Genomic DNA, 25,246 nt, shown 5'->3' with positions numbered 1-25,246 from the left:
CTGCCCACAAGTTTTCTATCAGATTGAGGTCAGGGCTTTGTGATGGCCACTCCAATACCTTGACTTTGTTGTCCTCAAGCAATTTTGCCACAACTTTGGAGGTATGTTTGGGGTCATTGTCCATTTGGTGGACCCATTTGCGACCGAGCTTTAACTTCCTGGCTGATGTCTTGAGATGTTGCTTCAATATAGCCACATAATTTTCCTTCCTCATGATGCCATCTATTTTGTGAAGTGCACCAGTCCCTCCTGCAGCAAAGCACCCCACAACATGATGCTGCCACCCCCATGCTTCACGGTTGGGATGGTGTTCAAGCCTCACCCTTTTTCCTCCAAACATAACTATGGTCATCATGACTAGTGGGGTACCACAGGGCTCGGTGCTGGGACCACAGCTATTTACAATATACATTAATGATTTAGATGAAGGGATTAAAAGTAACATTAGCAAATTTGTAGATGACACAAAGCCGGGTGACAGTGTGAAATGTGAGGAGGATGTTATGAGTATACAGGGTGACTTGGACAGGTTGGGTGAGTAGGCAGATGCAGTTTAATGTGGATAAGTGTGAGGTTATCCACTTTGGTGGCAAGAACAGGAAGGCAGATTACTATCTGAATGGTGTCAAGTTAGGAAAAGGGGAAGTACAACAAGATCTGGGTGTCCTTGTTCATCAGTCACTGAAAGTAAGCATACAGGTACAGCAGGCAGTTTAGAAAGCTAATGGCATGTTGGCCTTCATAACAAGGGGAGTTGAGTATAGGAGCAAAGAGGTCCTTCTGCAGTTGTACAAGGCCCTGGTGAGATCACACCTGGAGTATTGTGTGCAGTTTTGGTCTCCAAATTTGAGAAAGGACATCCTTGCTATGGAGGGAGTGCAGCGTAGGTTCACTGGGTTAATTCTAGGTATGGCGGGAATGTCATATGTTGAAAGATTGGAGCGACTGGGCTTGTATACACTGGAATTTAGAAGGATGAGAAGGGATCTGATTGAAACACATAAAACTATTAAGGGATTGGACACGCTAGAGGCAGGAAACATGTTCCCAGTGTCGGGGGAGTCCAGAACCAGAGGCCACAGTTTAGGAATAAGGGGTAGACCATTTAGAATGGAGTTGAAGAAAACTTTTTCACACAGAGGGTTGTGGATCTGTGGAATGCTCTGCCTCAGAAGGCAGTGGAGGCCAATTCTCTGGATTCTTTCAAGTAAGATTTAGATAGAGCTCTTAAAGATAGCGGAGTCAAGGGACATGGGGAGAAGGCAGGAACAGGGTACTGATTGTGGATGATCAGCCATGATCACAGTGAATGGCGGTGCTGACTCAAAAGGCCGAATGGTGTACTCCTGCACCTATTGTCTATTATGGCCAAACAGTTCAATTTTTGTTTCATCAGACCAGAGGACATTTCTCCAAAAAGTAAGATCTTTGTTCCCATGTGCACCTGCAAACTGCAGTCTGGCTTTTTTATAGCGGTTTTGGAGCAGTGGCTTCTTCCTTGCTAAGCAGCCTTTCAGGTTACGTCGATATAGGACTCATTTTACTGTGGATATAGATACTTGTCTACCTGTTTCCTCCAGTATTTTCACAAGGTCCTTTGCTGTTGTTCTGGGATTGACTTGCACTTTTCGCGCAAAAGTACGTTCATCTCTAGGAGACAGAATGTGTTTCCTTCCTGAGCGGTATGATGGCTGCATGGTCCCATGGTGTTTATGCTTGCGTACTATTGTTTGTACAGATGAACATGGTACCTTCAGGCATTTGGAAACTGCTCCCAAGGATGAACCAGACTTGTGGAGGTCCACAATTTTTTTTCTGAGGTCTTGGCTGATTTCTTTTGATTTTGTTTGTAAACTTCTGACCCACTGGAATTGTGATATAGTCAATTAAAAGTGAAATAATCTGTCTGTAAACAATTGTTGGAAAAATTACTTGTGTCATACACAAAGTAGATTTCTTCAACATCTTGCCAAAACTATAGTTTGCTAATATGAAATCTGTGGAGTGGTTAAACAATGAGTTTTAATGACTTCAATTTAAGTGCATGTAAACTTCTGACTTCAACTGTAAATATCTTATAAACATTGTCATCGTGCTTGCCTCTACAGTTTTCTCTGTAGCTCATTCCATATACCCACCACCCTCTGTATGAAAAAACTCCACTCAGCATTCTTTTAAAGCTCTCCTCTCCCTCCTAAAAACAATACTTTCAGGTTTTAGACTATATTGTCCTGGGAAGAAGATTATGACTATTCATTTTATTTCTGCTTCTTATGATTTTATATACCTCTATAAATTTACCCCTTGTCCAAGTCAAGTTCCATCTGCAATTTCTTGGCCCACTCCCCCCATTCATCTAGATCCTGTTGAAATCTTAGATAAACCTTCTTTACTTTAGTGTAATCTGCAAATTTACTAACCATATTAACAACATTGTCATCCAAATTGTTAATATAGATAACAAACAAGTGGACCCAGCACCTATCCCTGTGGTACACCACTAATCAGAGGACTCCAATCTACTTAACAACCCTCCACTACCACCTATCTTCTATCATTAAGCTAATTGTCTATCCAAATAGTTAATTCACCTTATATACCCTGTAATCAAACCTTCTACACTAACCTACGAGACTAGTAAACATAGATATTGTTGTATTTCTACACATAGTGCTAAACCAAATCAATCTATGCTTGTAATTGGTATAATAATTATGCAAAAATCTCTTAACAGCACCTTTTCATAATTCAAATCATGATGTACTACTCATTGAATTATTAACACCTACCCTGGGGATTGAAGAACCCTGTCATCCAAAAGACATTAGGTCTACCCTCAAAGATCCAGGTAGAGAATTGTGCATTTCTCTCGAGGAGATCTGTGAACCAAAATCCCAGGGTAGAGGAAGCCCAGGAAATTCTCTTCCACCCCTGAGGGACACGGGCATCATACATGTTGTCCAAAGCATCAACTAAATCCTGCAAAATGAAAGCACTGCATTTAGAGACCATCCAGGACTCTCCAAGATGCAAAATTGTACAACAGTCAATTTCTAAGCACTTTTTCACAAGCATTAAAAAAGAGAAATGCAAGTATTGGGATTTTGAAGTTGTTCTGTGAAGCAGATAAATCAGTAATCAGGCAAGAAAAAAAGGTAATTCAGGAATGAGATGACATTCCTTTTCAGTTGCTATGAACGGTGTACTTCAAGAAGACCCAATTTCCAGAATTTCCTGTTAATGCAAGGATCTTGGTGCAAACCTAGAAAGGAAAATAATTGAGTTAACTACAGAGAGAGATCTTTTCTTCAGATTATGCTTGTTCTGACATAAACTGAAATTGCTTTTTATCTGAAATTGTGAATTTAGTGTCGGTCTGTAAGGCCGTTCTTCCTCCTGCAGATAGGGTACATTCCTCCTTCTCTCCAACTCACCAGCCAATGCCACTTGCCTCTTGTGCTGGGAAAATACTACAGCCCATTTTCCGCTATTCTGTATTCTTTACAATAGTACATGTTCTTCCTAATTAAGAGAAAACAGTCTTTCAGAAACACAAATCAGCTTGTCAGTGACTGATGAAAGTGAGCTCTGTGATTTAGTGGTGTCAACAACTTTTTTTCCTGGCTAGATGCTAAAATCATGTTGGTACTCCCGAAGACAGAGAAAGTAAGCCGTGCTCAGTAGTACTTAGATTCCTTCAATTTAAGAGCAAGGCGGAGATCCTACGAAGGGACTGGGGTAAGAAGAGGGTGTTTTGGAATGGGAAGTTAATATACTTCGATCAAAATTACTCCTCCCCGCCCCCCCCCCAGTGGTCCTACAGAAACAGAAGGAATATTCCAAAGCGAAACGAATATTAAAGCAAGAAAAGATTAAATTCCAAACCCTATACCCTGCTAAACTCATGATGATTTATGAAGGAGGGATACAGCTATATCAGACGGTGGAACAGGCGACTACAGACATGAAGAACAGAGGGCTGCCCATTATTGTGGTCAGACCAAGGGAAAGCCTAGCTGAGCAATTACCCCGATCTACTTGGGAAATAGTAAGAGAACCGAGAAAGCAGGGGATGGGAGGAGGATGAGAGAAGGATATTAGGAAGAGACTGAGAGTTCTCCGAAAACAGCCCCCACCTCCTCCAGAAGAGCCATAAGGTTTGACTAATTTTAAAAGTGCTGATAAACTAAACAGAAGCAAAAATAGATGGTGATATACCTCTCTTGAGAAATATGTATTATAATGTGGATTTTATATGACTCATTTTTTTTAAATTCATTCATTCACTTCTTTTTCCCCACCTAAATGAGAATATATACATGGGAGGAATACACAGGGAAATCATTTCTGTGTAATGGACATAGATTTTTTTACTTACTCTTATAGGTTCTGCAGCGGGGGCCCTCAACTCACAGGTAGGAGGGGCTATCCCCCATGGCTAGATGTTTCTTCTAGCTCAACCCAGGGTTATCTAGAGACCCCAGCCTTGGAATCACACTTTTGTTACCGTATTTTTAATTATTTGCGTTTCTTGGCTCTTATTTGTTCAGGGAGTAGATCGATTAAGTTATATTCTGCAAATTTTAGTGATATACTAACAGGTAAATACAAATGGCTACGGACAAAGTAACATTCATTTCTATTAATGTCAATGGGCTGTTAAATCCAATCAAACGCAGTAAAAGTCTATCAAAAATGAAAAAAGAACAAGCCCATGTAGTATATTTACAGTAAACTCACTTGTGATAATAAGCATGAAAAATTAAAGGGAATGGGCTTCACTAATTTGTTTTTCTCCTCATATAAATCAGGACATAGAAGAAGAGTTGCTATTCTCATCTCAAGCAAGCTATATTTTGAAAATGTATTCCAAATGGGAGATAAGGAGGGCAGATATATTCTGGTAAGGGGGAATATAGATGGAAATCCAGTTACTTTATTGAATATATATGCATGCCCAGGAAGTGATATTAGTTTCTTCCAGAAAATTACTAATATTATGGTAATGGAAACAGAAAGTCTCTTGATATGTGGGGGAGACTTAAATTTACAATTACAACCAAAATTAGACTCTTCCAATAGAAAAACTTATGAAACAAAGTCCTTACAGAAGAAAGTTAACACTCTTTTTGAGGATGTTGGTCTAATTGATATATGGAGGGACCTTTTCCCCGACAGAAAGAATTACACTCATTATTCTGCCCCCCATTCTGTATATACAAGAACAGACTATTTCATAACATTTGGAAAAGATAAAGACAAGATAATCACCTGTGGAATTGGACAATAGATGTAAGTGACCATGCACCTATATATTTATCTGTTGATTTTGACCTACAACCAAAGAATACTATTTGTAAACTAAATTCAAGTCTACTCAATGATCCCTATTTTAAGGAATAATTTTTTTTTTAAATTGGTCTTTACTTAGAATTCAATGATAATGGAGAGGTTTCACCTCCCATTCTATGGGATACTCTGAAGGTGGTCTTAAGAGGGAAAATTATAATGATATCTTCATATAAGAAAAAAATAAGGAATAAAACATCAGAGGAATTACAAAATGAGCAGAAGGAACTAGAAAAAAAACACAAATTGAGTTTGGCACAGGATACACTAGATGAAATTTAAAAAATTAGGAATGAAATTAATAGTTTAGCGACACAAGAAGTTAGAAAAAATTTAATGTTTCTAAAACAGAGACACTATGAAAGTGGATCTAAATCAATGAAAATACTGGCATGGAAACTGAAAGAAAGAGCAGAAAATACAATTCATAGAATTAGGGATCCAAGAACAAAAGTGATAAAAAATAAGCTAAGTGAAATTCAAGAAGCTTTTGAAATGTTTTACAAAACTCTATATTCCAAAGTTCCAGGGGGAAGCATAACCCAAATTGACACCTTCCTGAATTCCAAGTTACCCACTTTAAGCAAGGAACAAGATAGAGTGATGACTGCTGACATAAGTGAAGCTGAACTAAAAACTGCAATTAGGAGGCTTAAATTAAGCAAGTCACCAAGATCAGATGGATATACGGCAGAGTCGTATAAAGAATTTGGAGATGAGTTAATTCCTGTCTTACTCCCCACACTGAACTTTGGGCTCTAAGAAAGGCCCAAATGCCACCCAGCTGGAAGGAGGCGATAATCTCAGCTATACAAAAGAAGGCAAGGATAAAATGGAATGTGGGTTATTTGGACCAATATCTGTTCTTAATGTGGATTATAGAATATTTACCTCCATCATGGCCAAACGATTAGAAGAGTTTCTACCCACACTGATACATAATGATCAGACAGGTTTTATATAACACGCCAAACACAAGACAATATACCAAGGACACTTCACATTATGGATCATATAAAAAAAAGAAATTGAAGCAATAGTGTAACCGTGGATGCTGAAAAGGTATTTGATTCGGTTAACTGGAATTTTCTTTACAGAGTTTTACATAGATTTGGTCTACATGACACAATTACTAAAACTATACAGGCATTATATGACAATCCTACTGCCAGGGTTAAAATCAGTGGATATTTACCTAATAGTTTTACCCTAGAAAGGGGCATGAGACAGCATTGTGCATGGTCACCGCTACTCTTCGCATTTTATCTGGAACCATTAGCTCAATACATCAGACAAAATGAAGATATCAGGGAAATTACTATTAAAGGGACAGAGCATAAATTGGCCTGTTACACAGATGATATTTTGATCTATCTAGGGCAACCAACATACCCTTTACCTAAATTGATGCAATCCTTTGAACAATATGGCCAATTATCAGGATACAAGATCAACATAGATAAAACCCAACTACTTTCATATAACTGTAGACCACCAAGAGAAATTGAAAGCAGATATCCTTGTGCATGGCAAACACAGTCTGTCAAATATTTGGGCATCATTATACCAAAAGATTTGGCAAAGTTATCAGAATGCAATTATCAGCCTATATATAAAAAAATTTAGGAAAATATAACAAGATAGAACCGAATTCCTTTTCTTGGTCTCAGTTCAAGGACTGAATCTATTAAAATGAATATACTGCCCAGACTACTATATCTCTCTCAGACCCTACCAATAGAGATTAACCAAAATCAATTCAATGAATGGAACAAGATGCTATCAAGATATATATGGCAAGGTAAAAGGCCCAGGGTTCGTCTCAAAACTTTGCAATTAGCCAAGGAATAGGGGGGATGGGGCCTACCTTCTCTTAGAGATTATTATTTTGCAGCACAGTTGAGAGCCGTGATATGCTGGTGCAACCCATCATATGACACTCAATGGAAAAACATTGAGGAGGGGATACTTCCCATTCCCATACAGGTAATTTTGGCTGATGAAAACCTACAAAGTTACATAAATACTATTGGTAATCCATGGGTGAAATGGATTCTAAAAATTGGAAAACTATTATAAAAGAATATAAACTAGAGAGAGAGATTGCAATTCTTAAATGGTGTGCATATGACTCAGATTTTATGTCAAATAAACTGGATGCTAGATTTAAGGGCTGGACAGCTAAAGGAATAACAGTTATTTGCAATATAATGAAAGAAAGAACACTGTTCAGTTTTTAAATGCTCAAAGAGAAACACACTTATTAGAAAAACAAGACTTTTACCGGTATTTACAGATGCGACAGTATGTTAATAGGACGGTTAAAAATGTAACCAAGGCAAGTACATATCTGATAGAGCTATTTAGAAAAGCATATAATTCAGACAATGGTAGTAGAATCATTTCAAGCGTGTATAAGGGTTTGTCAAATCTTAAAACATATTCAATTTCATACATTAAAACAAAATGGGAGAAGGAAGGAGGGGTAATAATATCTGAGGAATACTGGACAATAATATGGAGGTATCAATGGAAGTATATCAGTTCACAGAAATGGAGGGAGTTCGGGTGGAAAAACTTGATAAGATATTTTATTACACCCTCTCAGAAATTCCATAAACCTCCCTGTTTGCTGGAGAAGTTGTGGAAATCAAAATGCAAACCATTATCATATTTTCTGGGAATGCCCTGTTATCAAAGACTATTGGAGTAGGATACGTAATGCCCTACAAGACATCTTAAAATGTGAAATACCCTTAGAGAGTAAGACCGTATATTTTGGGTAGATACCTCAAGAATGGTTGAAAAGAGATAAATATTTAATGAATATACTGCTGGTGTCTGGTAAAAATACCCTTACCAGGAAATGGTTATCACAGGAGAGCCCAACTTTAAATGTACGGATGGAAATTACAATGGACATTTACAAAATGGAGAAGATAATAGCGTCTGTTAATCATAAGTTGGAACAATTTGATTCATACTGGGGAAATGGTTTAACTACATAACACCTCATAGGCCTGATTTTATTCTCACAAGTCAATGAATATGTTGTAAAACAAATCACTCCCTACTTTGTACATAGTTTTCTTCTTTTGATTGTTCTTTCTTTCCTCTCCTTTCTATAAGTGTATACCTCAGATAAATATTATGTGGAGATTTGTGACAAATATGATATGATATATATGTACAGTATCTGAAATACATCTTATGGAAATGTTTGTTTGATGATGAACTTCAATAAAAAATAAATTACAAAAAAAATCATGTTGGTAAACTGGAAGGATGAATTTTGCTTGGAACCTACAACTTTGAATGATGAGGACTACTGAATAAGCACAAGTTCTTTTTGGAATAATTATATATACTATATGTATAGGATAGCAACAAATACCTGGGGATCCTGCAGGCGCATGGAAGCCACGATGAGCACATAAGGAAGGCTGTAGCATCCAAGTACCTAAAAAGGGCCTAAAAAGCCAGCTGAATGGGAAGAACAACATCAGACCCATCGACACATTTGCCTTACCAGTCATCAGATACCCAACCGCAATAGTGAGCAAACGAGAAGCGACTGTCATCAAGATCTAGAAACTACTAACAATACATGGTGGATTCCATCCAAAGTCCAACATTGAGTGACTGTACACCTGCCAGAATAAAAGAGGACGGGGACTTGGAAATGTCAAAGCCACAGTTCTGGAAGAAATGTGAAACGTCCATGAGTATGTCAGGAAGATGGTCCCTAAGGATGCCCTGCTAGGAGAACACCTCAGACAGAAGGCAGGGGATATGGAAATGGAAGTGGGTGAAGCAGAGCCAGAGGACCAGAGGCCATGGCAGGACAAGCCACTGCACGGGATGTACCATCAGAAGATATCTGAGGTGGCTGACATAAGAAAGTCCTGACATAAGAAATGGCTGGAAATGGCAGGGCCGAGGTACAGCACAGAGGCACTGCTCATGGCTGCACAAGAACAAGTGCTGAATACAGGAACAATAGAAGCAGGGGACTATTACACCAGACAAGACCTAAGAACGCTCTGTGTAAGGAATCCACTGAAACCATCCAGCACATGGTTGCAGGTTGCAAGATGCAGGCAGGGACAGCATACACTGAACAGCAAATCAAGTTGTAGGAATTGTGTACAGGAACATCTGCACTGAGTATGGATTGGACACTCCCAAATCCACATAGGAAACACCCGAGAAGATAGTGGGGAATGCCAGAGTTGAGATCCTGTGGGACTTCCAAATACAGACTGATATACAGGTATTGGCCAACCAACCAGACAGTAATACTAGACAAGGAACAGAAGAAAGCAATGGTAATAGATGTGACAATACCAAATGACAGTAACATCAGGAAGAAAGAATAGGAGTAGCTGGAGAAATACCAGGGCTTGAAAGAGCAGATAGAAAAGTCATGGAAGGATAAAGCAAGAGTAATCCCAGTGGTGATAGGAGCACTTGGGGCTGTGACACCTGGACTGAGAGAGTGGCTCCAACAAATCCCGGGAACAACATCTGAGATCTCAGTCCGGAGAGCACACTACTAGGAATAGGAAGGATACTGCGCTAAACCCTCAAGCTCCAACGCCTCTGGTAGAGGACCCAAGATTGAGGGGAAAATACACATACACACTACCCATAAGCAGTGAGAAAAAATTATATATATTTCTTAATGTAATTTATGGTTTTTTATGATATATTTCATCACCTAAGTTACAGAGAAAGGTTGAACAAGTTGGGTCTTTATTCTTTGGAACGTAGAAAGTTGAGGGGGGACTTGATAGAGGTATTTAAAATTATGAGGGGGATAGACAGAGTTGATGTGGATAGGCTTTTTCCATTGAGAATGGGGGAGATTCAATCAAGAGGACATGAGTTGAGAGTTAAAGGGCAAAAGTTTAGGGATAACATGAGGGGGAACTTCTTTACTCAGAGAGTGGTAGCTGTGTGGAACAAGCTTCCAGCAGAAGTGGTTGAGGCAGGATCGATGTTGTCATTTAAAGTTAAATTGGACAGCTATATGGACAGGAAAGGAATGGAGGGTTATGTGAGTGCAGGTCGGTGGGACTAGGTGAGAGTAAGAGTTCGGCATGGACTAGAAGGGCTGAGATGGCCTGTTTCCGTGCTGTAATCGTTATATGGTTATATTGCTCCATACTACTGCTGCAAAACAATAAATTTCATGACATATACCAGTATTAGCAATTACAACACTTTTCAACCATTAAGGTCAAGAACACCCAAGCCACACAAAAAATTGTCTCTCTGTAGCTCAAAACAGCTTAAAACATATACAAATGATCAGTAATTAAGTAATTCGACTTCAGAATAGAATTCTATTCCTATCCATCAGAAAGAGCAGGAAGTGGTAGTCAAGCAGTTTTTTCAGAAAGTCACATTGGTTTTGAAGTGAAATCACTTGAATAAAATTAAAATTGTCAATTGGTAAATCTGACCGAGAAATATTAAAATAATATGAATGATTTTCAAATGATTATCCTTCTGCAATTTTACTTCGATTTATTCATTGAACAGATCTGAGTCACTTTTCAACTTAAAGATAAACTATTCCATAATAGTTTGATGGCTTAAATCGATTTTCCATTCCTAACTCAGGACATACAGCTGCAAATGTATTTAATTATTTTTCTTATTATCCTTTTTTCTATATGACTTAATAATAAAGGAATTTGTGCTGTAAAATTTAACCAAAATGACACTGACCTCACTCATGATGATAGTTCCCTCTATAGCCAGTTTTAAATCACTCAAACAATTACGAAGCATTGTAATAACCTTCTGCATTCGGTCAATTTCTTGACGCAAAAAAATATTCATAGAATTCAGTATCCCCATTTTTATGAGGCGAGCTTTCACCTATAAAATAGAATTTTCTCTCATGATAATAAACAGACTTGCAGTTATTATTCCCTTCTAAATAGTGCCTCCCTCCCCAACAACACCTCCCCCCCGTGTTCGCTCTGCAGAAGACGAGTTGTATTGTGTTAGATTGCAGACTGCTGCAACATTAATGACCTCAGAGATTTGTACTACATTTTTTTGTATGACTGTATTTTACTGCTATCTTATAAGTACTTGCTACCTTATATGTGCTATATGTACCTTGTGTATGACTGTTGGTACTGTGCTTTGTACCTCAGTCCCGGAGTGACACTGCTTCTTTTGGCTATATTCATGGGTATTCATGTATGGTTGAATAACAATTAAACTTGAACTTGAACAAGACTCTCAAGAATCAGAACAACTGTACACAGCTTTGGTGAAAAATGTATATATTTTTGACCTCTTTATTTAATCTTGGTCTTCATGGCAGGGCCACATGGTCTATTGCAGCTCATTTATTGTGTCTAACTAATATTTAATTCTAGGACCATATGTAGTGTCCATAGAAAATTGGATTAGTTGATGGCTATGAGACATAATTGGTTACAAGATGGGGAAATGTGATTGATGGAGTAGCTCTGAGAGCAGGCATATATCAAATGGGACTCCTACATTATAAGGAAAAATGAAAATATGAAATTAATAAAGCATAACATTTGTTTTAGTCTAATGCAGTGAATCTAAAATCAGTGGCTCATTTTCTAGCATTCTAAGGTGGTGTACTCACATCATCAACGCCCCTAAAACTAGTTACAGCCATGATACCCTTTCAATCAGTAGCAGTAAAAATACCTCATGTGCCACATAATCTGGAGGCAGCTTTTTCAGCATACTCTCAGCGAGTTTGAAGACAGTGGCTTCTCTCGTCTCACCCCCTCCTCCACCACTTTCTTTTGGCTGGATATTGGTGATAGTGTTGAGAATTTCAGCTGCAGTGTTACTCTGGTACCTGAAGGAAAAGACAGTGAGTGGAAAGAATATTTTAAGACATAGGGTCCGCCTTTGCAGATCAGTAGTTATTGACTGTCTTGATCCCAGGATTCCACCCACAGGCCTGGCCTTAACTCTGAATTAGCTCATTTTCCCTTCACTGATGCAACATGCAGCTGCAAGAGTAGCACCAACTTCCTTCAGTGACCCCATAGCCCAAACAATCATTGGAACATGATGCTACAGTGGATTAACAACCTTAGTGAGCACTGATAAGTTTCAAGGTTGTTGTGTATAAAGGATGCTCAAGAACGTCATGCACTTCAACCTGTCTCCTTAGCCACAAATGAAGTTTCAGAGTACTGAAGCACAGCCAGTGTTGTCCCCCTGTTTAAGAATGGCAATAGGGATAAATCACAAAGTGATAGGCCAGTGATCCTTACATCAGTGCCTGAGAAGATTTTTAGGAACAGGATTTACACATATCTGGAAAATCATAGATACATTAAGGATAATAAGCATGATTGTGTTTAAGGGACGTCAGGTCGACAAACTAGATTGAGTTTTTTGAACTGATGAAGATGAGGGTAGGACTGTGGAAGCTGTATACATGGACTTTAAAGTCCATGTAAAGGTTTAGTAAAGGTTTTGACAAGGTCCTTAATGGCAGACTGATCCTAAAGATTAAGGTTCATTGGATCTACGTATACAGACTTGGTAGACTGGATTCAAACACACACAACACGCTGGAGGAACTCAGCAGGTCAGGCAGCATCTGTGGAAACGAACAGTCAACGTTTCGGGCCAAGACCCTTCGTCAGGACTGAAGAGGGAGGGAGCAGGGGCCCTATAAATAAGGTGAGGGGAGGGTGGGAAGGAGAAGGCTGGTAGGTGCCAGGTGAAAAACCAGTAAGAGGAAAGATCAAGGAGTGGGGGAGGGGAAGCAGGGGGGGATAGGCGGGAAAGGTGAAGAAGGAATAGTGGAAAGCACAATGGGTAGTAGGAGGAGTGGGAACCATGAGGGAGGTGATAGGCAGCTGGAGGAGGGGGCAGAGTGAAACTGGGAGGGGGAGGGAATTACCGGAAGTTGGAGAATTCAATGTTAATGCCAAGGGGCTGGAGACTACCTAGATGGTATATGAGGTGTTGCACCTCCAACCTGAGTTTGGCCTCATCATGGCAGTAGAGGAGGCCATGTATGGACATATCTGAATGGGAATGTGAAGCAGAGTTGAAGTGGGTGACAACCGTGAGGTCCTGTCTGTTGTGGAGGAAGGAGCGGAGGTGCTCGACGAAGTGGTCCCCCAATCTGCGTTGGGTCTTACCGATGTAGAGGAGGCCGCACCAGATGCAATATATGACCCCAACAGACTCACAAGTGAAGTGTTGACTCTCATAACTACCTCGCCTATACCTCTTCCCACCCTGCCACATGCAAAGATGCAATTTCTTATTTGCAGTTCCTCCGTCTCCGCCTCATCTGCTCCCAGGATAAGGCTTTCCAATCCAGGACATCTCACATGTCCTCTTTCTTTAAGGATCGTGGTTTCCCTTCTGCCGTTATCAATGATGCCCTCACCCGCATCTCCTCCATTTCCCGCACTTAGGCCATCACCACAACAGGGACAGAGTTCCCCTTGTCCTCACCTACCACCCCACCAGCCTCCGGATCCAGCACATTACCCTCCACAACTTCTGCCACCTTCAACAGGACCCCACCACTAAGCACATCTTTCCCTCTTCACCTCTCTCCACTTTCCACAGGGATCATTCCATCCATGACTCCCTGGTCCACACGTCCCTCCCTGCCGATCTCTCACCCAGCACATATCCCTGCAAGCGTAAGTGCTACACCTGTCCCCACACCTCCTCTCTCACCACCATTCAGGGTCCCAGTCCTTCCAGGTGAGGCAACACTTCACTTGTGAGTCTGTTGGGGTCCATCTATTGCATCCGGTGCTCCTGGTGCGGCCTTCTCTACATCGGTGAGACCCGACGCAGATAAGGGGACCGCTTCATCAAGCACTTCCGCTCCGTCCGCCACAACAGACATGATCTCCTGATTGCCACCCACTTCAACTCTGCTTCACATTCCCTTTCGGATATGTCCATACAGGGCCTCCTCTACTGCCATGATGAGGCCAAACTCAGGTTGGAGGAGCAACACCTCATATACCGTCTGGGTAGTCTCCAGTCCCTTGGTATGAACACTGAATTCTCCAACTTCTGATAATTCCCTCCCCATCCCAGTTTCACTCTGCCTCCTCCTCCAGCTGCCTATCACCTCTCTCATGGCTCTGTCTCCTTCTACTACTCATTGTGCTTTCCCCTATTCCTTCTTCACCTTTCCTGCCTATCCCCTCCTCCACCCCTTGATATTTCCCCTTACTGGTTTTTCACCTGGCACCTACCAGCCTTCTCCTTCCCACCCTCCCCCCACCTTCTTTATAGGGCCCCTGCCTCCTCCCTCTTCAGTCCTGATGAAGGGTCTTGGCCCGAAACGTTGACTGTTCGTTTCAACGGATGCTGCCCAGACATCACCTCAGAGATTTAAGATTACAGGGTCATCCAAAGACACAGAGGTTCATGTGAGCATATCATAGTTCTTCTCTAGGCATACATAAAAGGCATTGAGCTCATCCAGAAGTGATGGGTCTTTGATGCACAACTAAATGTTTCCCTATAGTTCAGAATAATGATCTATCTGATACACCTAAAATAACAAAATGACTTCCAAGGATAGACAGACGGAAATAATATCCATTGGTGGGAGTTTCCAGTTGGAACGTGTATAGTCTTAAATATAGGATATATAGGGGGAAATTGAAGCATGTCTTAATGGCACAAAGAGAAGCAGGTATCTTCCCAGGGACATAGTTGCTAGGACAATATGGTTCTTGTAGGAGCGTCGACAAAAATTGGCATAAACGTAATTACTCCTAATGCTCTTTATTGAAACCCAGCAAATGGCAACATCGTGTATATACATGGTGAACTTAACCCTTAACAGTCTGGGTGAATTCTGCCTAATGAAATTAAGGAATCATTACACACACAACACCACCCCCCGCCAAGAATCCAAGAATTCACCCTAGCAGACAAAGTCAAACGAGCAGGAGCCTGCAAAACTCAGCCGAACCTACTCCTGCTTTCATGGGCAGGTGCTGGGGTGGAAGAACAGTCAATGTCAGAAGGTCTAGAGGTGAGAGGCCAGCCCCTCCATGGGAGCTGAGCCACTTCCACTGGAGAGTCCAGGTCCAAATGGGCAGGCTTGAGATGATCCACAGAAACACTGTCTAGAATACCTCCAAAGTCCAGCATAAAAACTTATCCCCCACTTCCAACATGCAGAATGGACAGTCATAAGGTGGCCACAGGGGACTCTAATGTCCATCATAATGCACAAACACCAAAGCTCGGATGTAAACTGCATCCCTCGGTCTGAAGAGATATCCAACGGGATGCCAAACCGAGAGCTCCATGAGCCAATGAACGCTCACGCCACCTCCGCAGATGAAATGGACGACAGCAGCACTACCTCTGGCTAACATGTGAGCCTATCAAAGATGGTGAGGAGCTGAGTAAACCTGCGGGACAGTGGTAACAGGCCAACTAAATCCACATTCACGCGGTCGAAACACCACTCAGGGACCACGTGTTGATGCACCTTTGCACGCTGACATGCCAAACAAGCACTTGCACAGTTCCTGATATCCTTCTTAAGCCCATGCCACACAAACTTTCCTGTCACCAGTTTCTGCAATACCCTCTGGGCTGGGTGAGAAAGTCTGTGGACTGCATTGAAAATGCACCACCGTCAGCTCACTAGCACAACCAGCCTGGGTCACCCCGTTGACGCGTTGCACAGTAGTGAAATGCTGCTATCACTGAAAGCACATCCACCAAATTCACCCCTGTGTCTGTGTCTGCTGAACACAGTGCTTGCACGCTTGGATCCGAAACCTGGACTGCCACCATCTGAGCATAGTCCACGCCCAAATGAACAGCACCAGTGAAGGACCAGTGTAGTCAGCCACAAGGTTACGCTTCCCCACAATATGCAGGATGTCTGTGGTGAACTCTGAAATAAAAGAAAGATGGTGCAGCTGTGGAGTAGACCGAGGTTCAGAGAGCTTAGCCCTGGCGAATGTTAGGGGCTTATGATCTACAAATGGGCAGCCCTCTTGGAGAAAATGAAAACGCCGCACTGCCAAGTACAGGCCAAGAAGCTCACGGTCGATTGTGTTGTACTTGTGCTCGCAGGGGTGAGGCTGACAGCTATAAACGGTGAGAGGCTGCCAAGCGCTGTTAACCAACTGCTGATGTACCGCGCCGACCAAGTAATCCGACGCTTCCATGTTGAGATGATCAGTGCGTCTGGGAGGGGATGCACCTGCAGCATTGCATTAGACAATGTCTGCTTAGTGTCCGAGAATGTCTTGGACCTTTCCTCCATCCAGTCCATGATGTGCTTGGCTGCTTTGTCCTTAATAGCCTCGTAGAGGCGGTACATGAGCTGAGCCGCTTTGGGGACAAAACAGCGATAGAAGTTCACTGCAGAGCCTTAATGGTGACTGGCCAAGGGAAGCACTTAACAACCTCAACCTTAGCCAGCAGGGGAACTGCCCCCACTGCATTAACACAGTGTCCGAGGAAATCGACCACAGACAGTCCAAGCTGGCACTTTGCCGGGTTGATGATAAGACCGTGCTGACTAAGGCAGTTGAAAAGGGTTCTCAATTGCAAGAGATGTTCGTCCCTGGAAGAGCTGGCTAACAAAATGGCAAACCAGAGAACATTGACAACGAGGCGCTGAAAGGTCTGAGCCATGTTCTTCAGGACAAATGGCTTTCAAAGGAACTCAAACAAACCAAACGGTGTAATAACAGTGGTTTTAGGTATGTCACTCAGGTGGACAGAGACCTAGTGATAACCATGAATGAGGTCCACCTTCGAGAAAATAATTTTCCTTGCCAAGCGGGAAGAGAAATCCTGGAGGTGCTCGATTGGGTATTGGTCAGGGGTCGTGGCATTGTTGAGGTGGCAGTAGTTGCCACATGGATGCCACCTGCCCCCTGGTTTTCGAACGATGTGCAGAGAGGAAGCCCATGGACTGCTGGACGGCCTAATGATGCCCAAGCACTCCATGGTGTCAAACTCAGCCTTGGCAACGGCTAATTTCTCCGGGTTGAGGCATCTGACGCAGATGTGCGTGGGCATGCTGGTGGTGAAGATGTGGTGCTCCATCCCGTGTCTAGCAGTGGGAGGATGAGCAGGTGGTCTCGGTCAGGTCTGGAAACTCAGCAAGGAGGCGGAGGAAGTGGTTGGAGGCGGAAAGGGCACTAGACAGTTTTGAATTGCGGGTGGCGTTGAGTGTTCCGGAGAGGGAGTAGAAATTCTCTGCGTTGACGAGGTGCTGGCTCTGGACATCAACGAGAAGGAAGTTGGCCCCTAGCAGGGGTGTAGACACCATCACCAACACAAAATTCCAGCGGAACTTCTGCCGAAGCACAAAGCCATCTCACGCTTACCAGAAGTCTGGATGGCGTTGCCATTTACAGCCTGGAGACATGGTCCATATCCCCCAGTTCGTATGTCCAACTTAGATGTGGGTAGGATGCTCACCTGAGCACTCATGTCACAGAGGAAAGGCACCTAGAAACAAAGTGTGTAATGAACAACAAACTGCCTGACCTGCCAGTGCCTATAGCAGCTAATGGGGTGCCAGCCGTTCCGTTTCCCGACTCCTTAAACCCACAGGGTGGGGGCACTTCTTAGATCTCAGCCCAAACCTCACATGGTAGAACACAGAACACAGGATAGGAGACCATCATTGAGCCACAGCGATTGTCTCATGTTCAGGTGGCAGTGAGGCGGTGAAGCCATCCAGCCGCATGGACGCATAGGCCCTCTTGGTGATGGAAAACTCCTTGTCAGCCACTCTCACTAGAGCCCGGAGGCCTTCAAGGGGAAAGCCAGCCAGGGTCGACTGTTCCTTGCATCGTAGTTGTTGCAGCAAGAGCTCTCTGAAAATGAAATATGGCTGAAGTCCACCAAGGAGGGACAACATGAGGTCCCTCAACTCCGATGGCTTGGAGTCACCTAGGCCGTGCAGTGAGGGGAGCCAACAGGCGTGCTCAGAACTAGAAAGTTTGAAAGTTACAAGGAGTTGCTTAAGAGTCTCATACCTACTGACTTCCATGAGGTGCTGGACACTCATCACCTTGGTCACCGTAGAGCAGTCTAATGCTGTGATGATGTAGTAATATTTCGTGTTGTCTTATGAGATTCTCTCTACTGCGAACTGGGCCTCTGCCTGAGTGAACCAAAAGGCGACATATTCCTGCCAGAGTTCAGGGAGCTTGAGAGCAATGGCGTTTGCAGTCATAATTGTAAAATGAGCAAGATCACTCCGGAATCGTTTGGAGAGAGTGTCTATGTTACTATGGTCCATCTACAAGGCTTAGTGTTTTGTGGAGAGCAGGTACAGCATATGCTCTCTAATCATCCTGGTAAACCTCTTCTCCCCCCTTTTCAAAGCCTCGACATCCTTCCAATAATGGAGCAACCAGAACAGTATGCAATACTCCAGATGTGGCCTAACTAGAGTTTTATAAAGTTGCAACATCACTTCCTGACTTTTGAACTCAATGCCTAGACTAATAAAGGCAAGCATGCCACAAATTTTCTTAGCCACCTGTCAATTTTTGTAGCCAATTTCAGGCAGTTATGAACTTGGACTCCAAGATCCCTCAGCTCCTCAACACTGTTAAGGGTCTTTAGTGTACTGCCTCTTTACATTTGATCTACCAAGGTGCAACACTTCACATTTGGTTGGGTTAAACTTCATCTGTTATTTCTCTGCCCATATCTGCAAATGATCAATATCCTATACTTTATACTTTATTGTCGCCAAACAATTGATACTAGAACGTACAATCATCAAAGCGATATTTGATTCTGCGCTTCCTGCTCCCTGGATTACAAATATTAAATATTAAAAATATTTAAAATAGTAAAAATTAGTAAATATTAAAAATTTAAATTATAAATCATAAATAGAAAATAGAAAAATGGAAAGTAAGGTAGTGCAAAAAAACCGAGAGGTAGGTCCGGATATTTGAGGGTACGGCCCATATCCGGGTCAGGATCCGTTCAGCAGTCTTATCACAGTTGGAAAGAAGCTGTTCCCAAATCTGGCCATACGAGTCTTCAAGCTCCTGAGCCTTCTCCCGGAGGGAAGAGGGACGAAAAGTGTATTTTTGTTGTATTCCTTGTATTCTTTGCCTGTCTTCAATCCTATCCACACTACCACTAATCTTTGTATCATCCGAAAACTTCCTAACCCATTGACCTGCATTTTCATCCAGATCATATATACATCACAAACAGCAAAGCATCCAGTACAGATCCCTACGGAACAACACTATGACAGACCTCCAGTTAGAAAAAGTCCCTTCAATCACTACCCTCTGTTTTCTATGGGTAAAAAGGTTCTGAATCGAAACGGCAAACTCACCATGGATCCCATGCATCTTAATCTTCTGGGTGAACCTCCCATGAGGAACCTAGTCTAACACCTTACTAAAATCCATGTGGACAACATCCACAACTCTACCTTGATTACATCGTCAAAAAACTCAATCAAGTTAGTAAGACAGACTTGTCCTGCACAAAAGCCATACTGTTTCTCCCTACTTAGCCCATAGTGTTCCAAATGCTAATAAATCCTGTCCCTAGGAATTCTCTCTAGTAACTTCCCTACTACTAATGCGAGACTCACTGGTCCATAGTTTCCAGGGTTATCCCTGGTTCACTTCTTAAATAATGGAACAACATTAACTATGTACAGTACTCACTAGTCCTCTGGGAACTCGCCTATGGCTGGAGAGGACAAAGATATTGGTCAACCCCAAGTAATCTCGTCTCTTGTCTTTCTCAATAACCTGGTGTGTATCTCATCAGGCCCTGGGGACATCCACCTTTATGCTCTTTAAGAGACCCAGCACCAGCTCCTCCTTTATCTCAAAATGCCCAAGCAGATCAACACGTTCAGCATTGATCTTCCTATCCTTCACATCTTTCTGCTTGGTAAATACTGATGTAAAGTACTCATTAAGGACTTTACCCAATTCTTCCACATCCTAGCAAATGTTCCTCCTTTATCCTTGAGTTGTCCTATCCTCTCCCTAATTACCCTCTTGCTCTTGATGTATGTATCAAATGCCTTGAGATTCTCTTTAATCCTACTTGCCAAAGACTTTTCATGACCCCTCTTGGCATTCCTAATTCCCTTCTGGAGTTCTTTTCTGACTTCTTTAACATTCAAGGGTTGTATTTGATTCTAGCTTCCTAAGCTTTACATACTTTTCCTTTTTCTACTTAACTAAATTTGTCACTTCTCTCGACATCCAAGGTTCTCTCACTGTGCCATCCTGTCCTTCCTTCTGACTGAAACATACTTGCCCTGTACTTTGTGCAGTTGTTCTTTAAACACCTCCACATGTCATATGTGGACTTATCCAAAAACAGCTGTTCCCACTTAACTCTCCCTAATTCTTGCCTAATGCTCCCATAATTTGCCCTGTTACAATCGAGACTCTCAGGCAAGATCCATTCTTATCCTTATCCTTCTTAAAACTTAAGGAGTTGTGGTTACTGTTCCTTAGCTGCTTACCCACTGAAAGGTCCATCACCAGGCCCAACACCAGATACAGTACAGTCCTATTCTTGTTGGACTATCAACATATTAATTTAAGAAACCCTCCTGGATGCAGCTAACACATTCTTCTCCTCTTGCACTAAGAAGGTTCCAGTTTATATTAGGGAAGTTGAAGTCCCCTATGACAACAACACTATTGTCTTCCATCTTTCCTTAATCTGCCTGCATATCTGTTTCTCAATGTCCTGGTAGCTATTGGGGGCTCAAGAGAATGCAGTACAAAGGTAGAGTGATTGAACTCTACCTTCTATTGCTGATTCATAGGAACATAGAAACATAGAAAACCTACAGCACAATACAGGCTCTTCGACCCACAAAGCTGTACAGAACATGTCCCTACCTTAGAACTACCTAGGCTTTACCCATAGCTCTCTATCTTTCTAAGTTCCATGTAGCCATCCAGTAGTCTCTTAAAAGACCCTACTGTTTCTGCCTCCACCACCGCCGCTGGCAGCCCATTCCACGCACTCACCACTATGCGTAAAAAAAACCTACCCCTGACATCTCCTCTGTACCTACTTCCAAGTACCTGAAAAGTATGCCCTCTCATGCTAGCTATTTCAGCCCTAGGGAAACGCCTCTGACTATCCACACGATTAATGCCTCTCATTATCTTGTACACATCTATCAGGTCACCTCTCATCCTCCGTCACTCCAAGGGGAAAAGGCTGAGTTCGCTCAACCTATTCTGATAAGGTATGCTCCCCAATCCAGGCAACATCCTTGTAAATCTCATCTGCACCCTTTCTATGGTTTCCATATCCTTCCTGTAGTGAGGCGACCAGAACTGAGCACAGTACTCCAAGTGGGGTCTGACCAGGGTCCTATATAGCTGCAACATCACCTCCCGGTTCTTAAACTCAATCCCACGATCGATAAAGACCAATGCACCATATGCCTTCTTAACCACAGAGTGAACCTGCGCAGCAGCTTTGAGTGTCCTATGGACTTGGACCTCGAGATCCCTCTGATCCTCCACACTGCCAAGAGTCTTACCATTAATGCTATATTCTGTCATCATATTTGACCTACCAAAATGAACCACCTCACACTTATCTGGGTTGAACTCCATCTGCCACTTCTCAGCCCAGCTTTGCATCCTATCAATGTCCCGTTGTAACCTCTGACAGCCCTCCACACTATCCACAACACCCCCAACCTTTGTGTCATCAGCAAATTTACTAACCCATCCCGGCACTTCCTCATCCAGGTCATTTATAAAAGTCACAAAAAGTAGGGGTCCCAGAACAGATCCCTGAGGCACACCACTGGTCACCGGCCTCCATGCAGAATATGATCCGCCTACAACCACTCTTTGCCTTCTGTGGGCAAGTGAGTTCATCTGGAAATACTAAGTCCCTGGATAGTGTGATGGGAAGAGGTGAAGGGAGTGGACAAAACTTACATCTTCTGTGATTGCAAGGGGAAGGGTGATAAGAAAAAGAGTCATTGGTAGGAATGGATGAGTGGGAGAGGGAATTTGAATTAATGTTTCCCTTGTCAATACTTGATAAGAATTAACAAGTAATTTACTCACGTGATGTCAGCATTTGGATGAAGGCCAAACACCTGAGGAGTATCAGTGATGGGTAGAGTTTGGATATATTCCAGATAGCTCTCAATGTTCGGACATATTGGAATAATATAATCAGTATAAAAACTGAATTTGGGATCAAACATTTTCTCGTTGAACCACACCTATATGTGAAGTAAATTAAGCTGTTACCTTAGCAAAGCAGATTAATTTGACTCTCCATGAAAGGATAAAGTAGGGCATCAGTTTTCCTATAAACATACTCTTATAGTTTATAGAAAGAGACTAGCTTCAAGCAAAAACACTTGGTTCATTGTTCTGAGCTTTATTCCCCTTCCTCTCTATTTTCTCCTATTCATTATTCTTTTCTACAATACCTTCTAAGATGACGGTACTTGCAAAAATATTATTAAGGAAACATTCTTGTTTGTCAAATGTGTCACCCTTAAATAATAGCTAATAGAATGAAATTTATAATCCATTCTGTTTAAGGAATTGATGGTGGTCCAGTGCTGAGTGCTTGCTGTTTTGTTCTCCAGTCAGATCTGAAGATGAAATCATGAATAAGCCTCAGGTTTCCTGACTTGAACGAATACTTGAAAAGTAAACATCAATCTGCACAAATACTAAGTGCAAAATTCTTTTAAAATTATTGCAAAAGTAAACTAGATACTTAGATGTAAAAATAATTACACTGAAAGTTGTCTCTTTCACGAAACAAACCTCAACTCTGAAATGAATTAATTACCATTGCATGTTTCTGGTAGTTACACTCATTTTGGGTTTTCCTGAGCACTCTAAAAATTCTAAAAATTGGTTTTTATGGACCCAAGGACAGCACAATAGTGATGATCAATAAAGTTTTGAATTTCTTTTAATTTAGAGTCATAGTCATGTAGTAATACAGCACATATATAAGCCCTTCAGCCCAATTAGTCTATACCAACTATATTGCCTACCCAGCTCGTCACAATTTTCTGTGTTCAGCTCACTTACCTCCTCCTTGCCATTTGTCTTATTTCCCTTCAAATAGGCTTACCCAATCAATCTCTGCTAGATCAAGTCTAATTCCCCTAAAATTAATCCTGTTCCATTTTACGACCCTACCCTGTGGACCTGTCCAAGCCTTTTCCATTTGTCTTAAAACTTATACAATTATGGTCATTAGAATTATGCTTTACCCAGAAATAGGTGACTGCATCTCAATCTAATTAGATAATTAATCTCATTCCCCCTAACCCAGTTCTCAGTTTGTACTTTTGCTAAGGCTAAAGAAGTGTTAAATGTAAAGAAGAATTTTACCTCCATCGCCCTTTCAGCTAATACATTCCAGGGCAAAATTGCCCTTCATTTAAAAAAAGTTCTTCTCCCCCCTCCTAATTCAGAAATTCTAATAAACACCTTAAATCTACATTCTCTCAAAAGGGGGAGGTGAAGCAACAAACAGAATGCCGGAAAAGCTCAGCAGGTCAGGCAGCATCTATGGAAAATAGATATAGAAATGTGAGTTTATAAGACAAAATGGTGTTAGTCTGGGGGGGGGAGAGAGGGCAAGAGGAGGGGGGATGGTTAACTCGCTCCCACTGCATGGTTAACTTGATTGAGGGATACGTGTGGTGGCACAGTGCATCGAACGATGGGTGAGACTAACGATTCGCTTCCTCTTTCTATACGAGGTATGATTAATAATCAGATGCAGAATGAGATTGGGAAGCCTACAGATGAGTTTGTGTGAGTCCAATGCACAGTATCGTGGGTTCATCCCTCTGTAGTTGAGTGGGAATAATAGGGTGAAACATGATACCCCATAGATGCAGTAATTATAACAGTTCCACAAATAGCTACATCGTCACTGGCTACACTAACACCAGAAATAAGAAAGTAAAGGTCAGGGCTGCACAGTCTAAAGAAAGTATAGGGGTGGGAAGGCCAGTGTAGGTATTAACCCATGATTGATCCACAGAGAAATGTTTCTGACTATGTTTAAAGCAGGTGGAAGAGGCAAACTGATGATATCCCCACACAGACCATGTATGCCACATCAGTGACAAAAAGAAAGCCTGTGATAATAACAAAGTTTAGTTTAGTACCCCTCCCATGACTCAGACTGAAGTAAAAAGAATAGTAAAAAGAATTATTGACAGCATGGAGATAGGAATCGCAGAAAGTAGCACAGTGCTCCCTGGTCTGCCGTCTAGGGTTTCAGTCAGGGTCCATAGGCAGACAGAACTATGAAGCCTTGTATAGTTAATGATGGTAGGATGGGAATAATTAAAGGGTTATTGCTTTGTGAGGTCAATTGGTTGTTGTGGGGGGGGGAGGACCACCAATGGAAGCCTGAATTTCATTACTTGAAAACATAATTGGAATTAATGTGCAGCAGGGACAGACAGTAGAGACTGAACTGGGAAAATTCACACTTGGCATCTTTAAGGCAGCTGTTTTAGTGGGATTAGTGAAGTGAGAGCCTCTTATGATATCGCCATCTAGTGCCATGGTCTGCATGAAACAGTATACCTTTCAACATCTTTTATTCCCCAGGATAGGCTTCTAAAACCCAGATTTAATGTGAGAGGGGAAAGGTTTAAGAAGGACCAGAGAGGAAACTTTTTAACAAAGAGTGTGGTACATATTTGAATGAGGGGCCTGAGGAAGTGGTAGAGGCAGATATAATTACAACATTTAAAAGACTTTTGTAGCGGTACATGGTTGGGCAAGTTTTAGAGGGATATGAACCCAACACAAGCAAATGGGACTAGCTCAGTTAGGCAACTTGGTCGAAATGGATGAGTTGA

At 42.0% G+C, this 25,246-nt stretch overlaps 1 protein-coding gene across 1 annotated transcript in view; it reads right to left on the bottom strand.

Moving 5' to 3' along the window:
* LOC134342423 (dynein axonemal heavy chain 8-like) overlaps positions 1-25,246 on the bottom strand; it is a 317,468-nt gene that overhangs the window by 9,092 nt on the left and 283,130 nt on the right. The window contains exons 60-63 of the mRNA XM_063040531.1: positions 22,455-22,615; positions 12,058-12,214; positions 11,086-11,238; positions 2,790-2,979 (exon numbers count right to left, since the gene is read on the bottom strand). Coding sequence (XP_062896601.1) covers positions 2,790-2,979; positions 11,086-11,238; positions 12,058-12,214; positions 22,455-22,615 — 661 coding nt within the window. The remainder of the gene's footprint in view (positions 1-2,789; positions 2,980-11,085; positions 11,239-12,057; positions 12,215-22,454; positions 22,616-25,246) is intronic.

Source organism: Mobula hypostoma, chromosome 2, assembly GCF_963921235.1.
Source record: "Mobula hypostoma chromosome 2, sMobHyp1.1, whole genome shotgun sequence".
In the NCBI taxonomy this organism is placed as follows: domain Eukaryota; kingdom Metazoa; phylum Chordata; class Chondrichthyes; order Myliobatiformes; family Myliobatidae; genus Mobula; species Mobula hypostoma.
The sequence above is the reverse complement of the archived record's forward strand: the minus strand, read 5'-3'. Positions and strand labels throughout refer to the sequence as shown.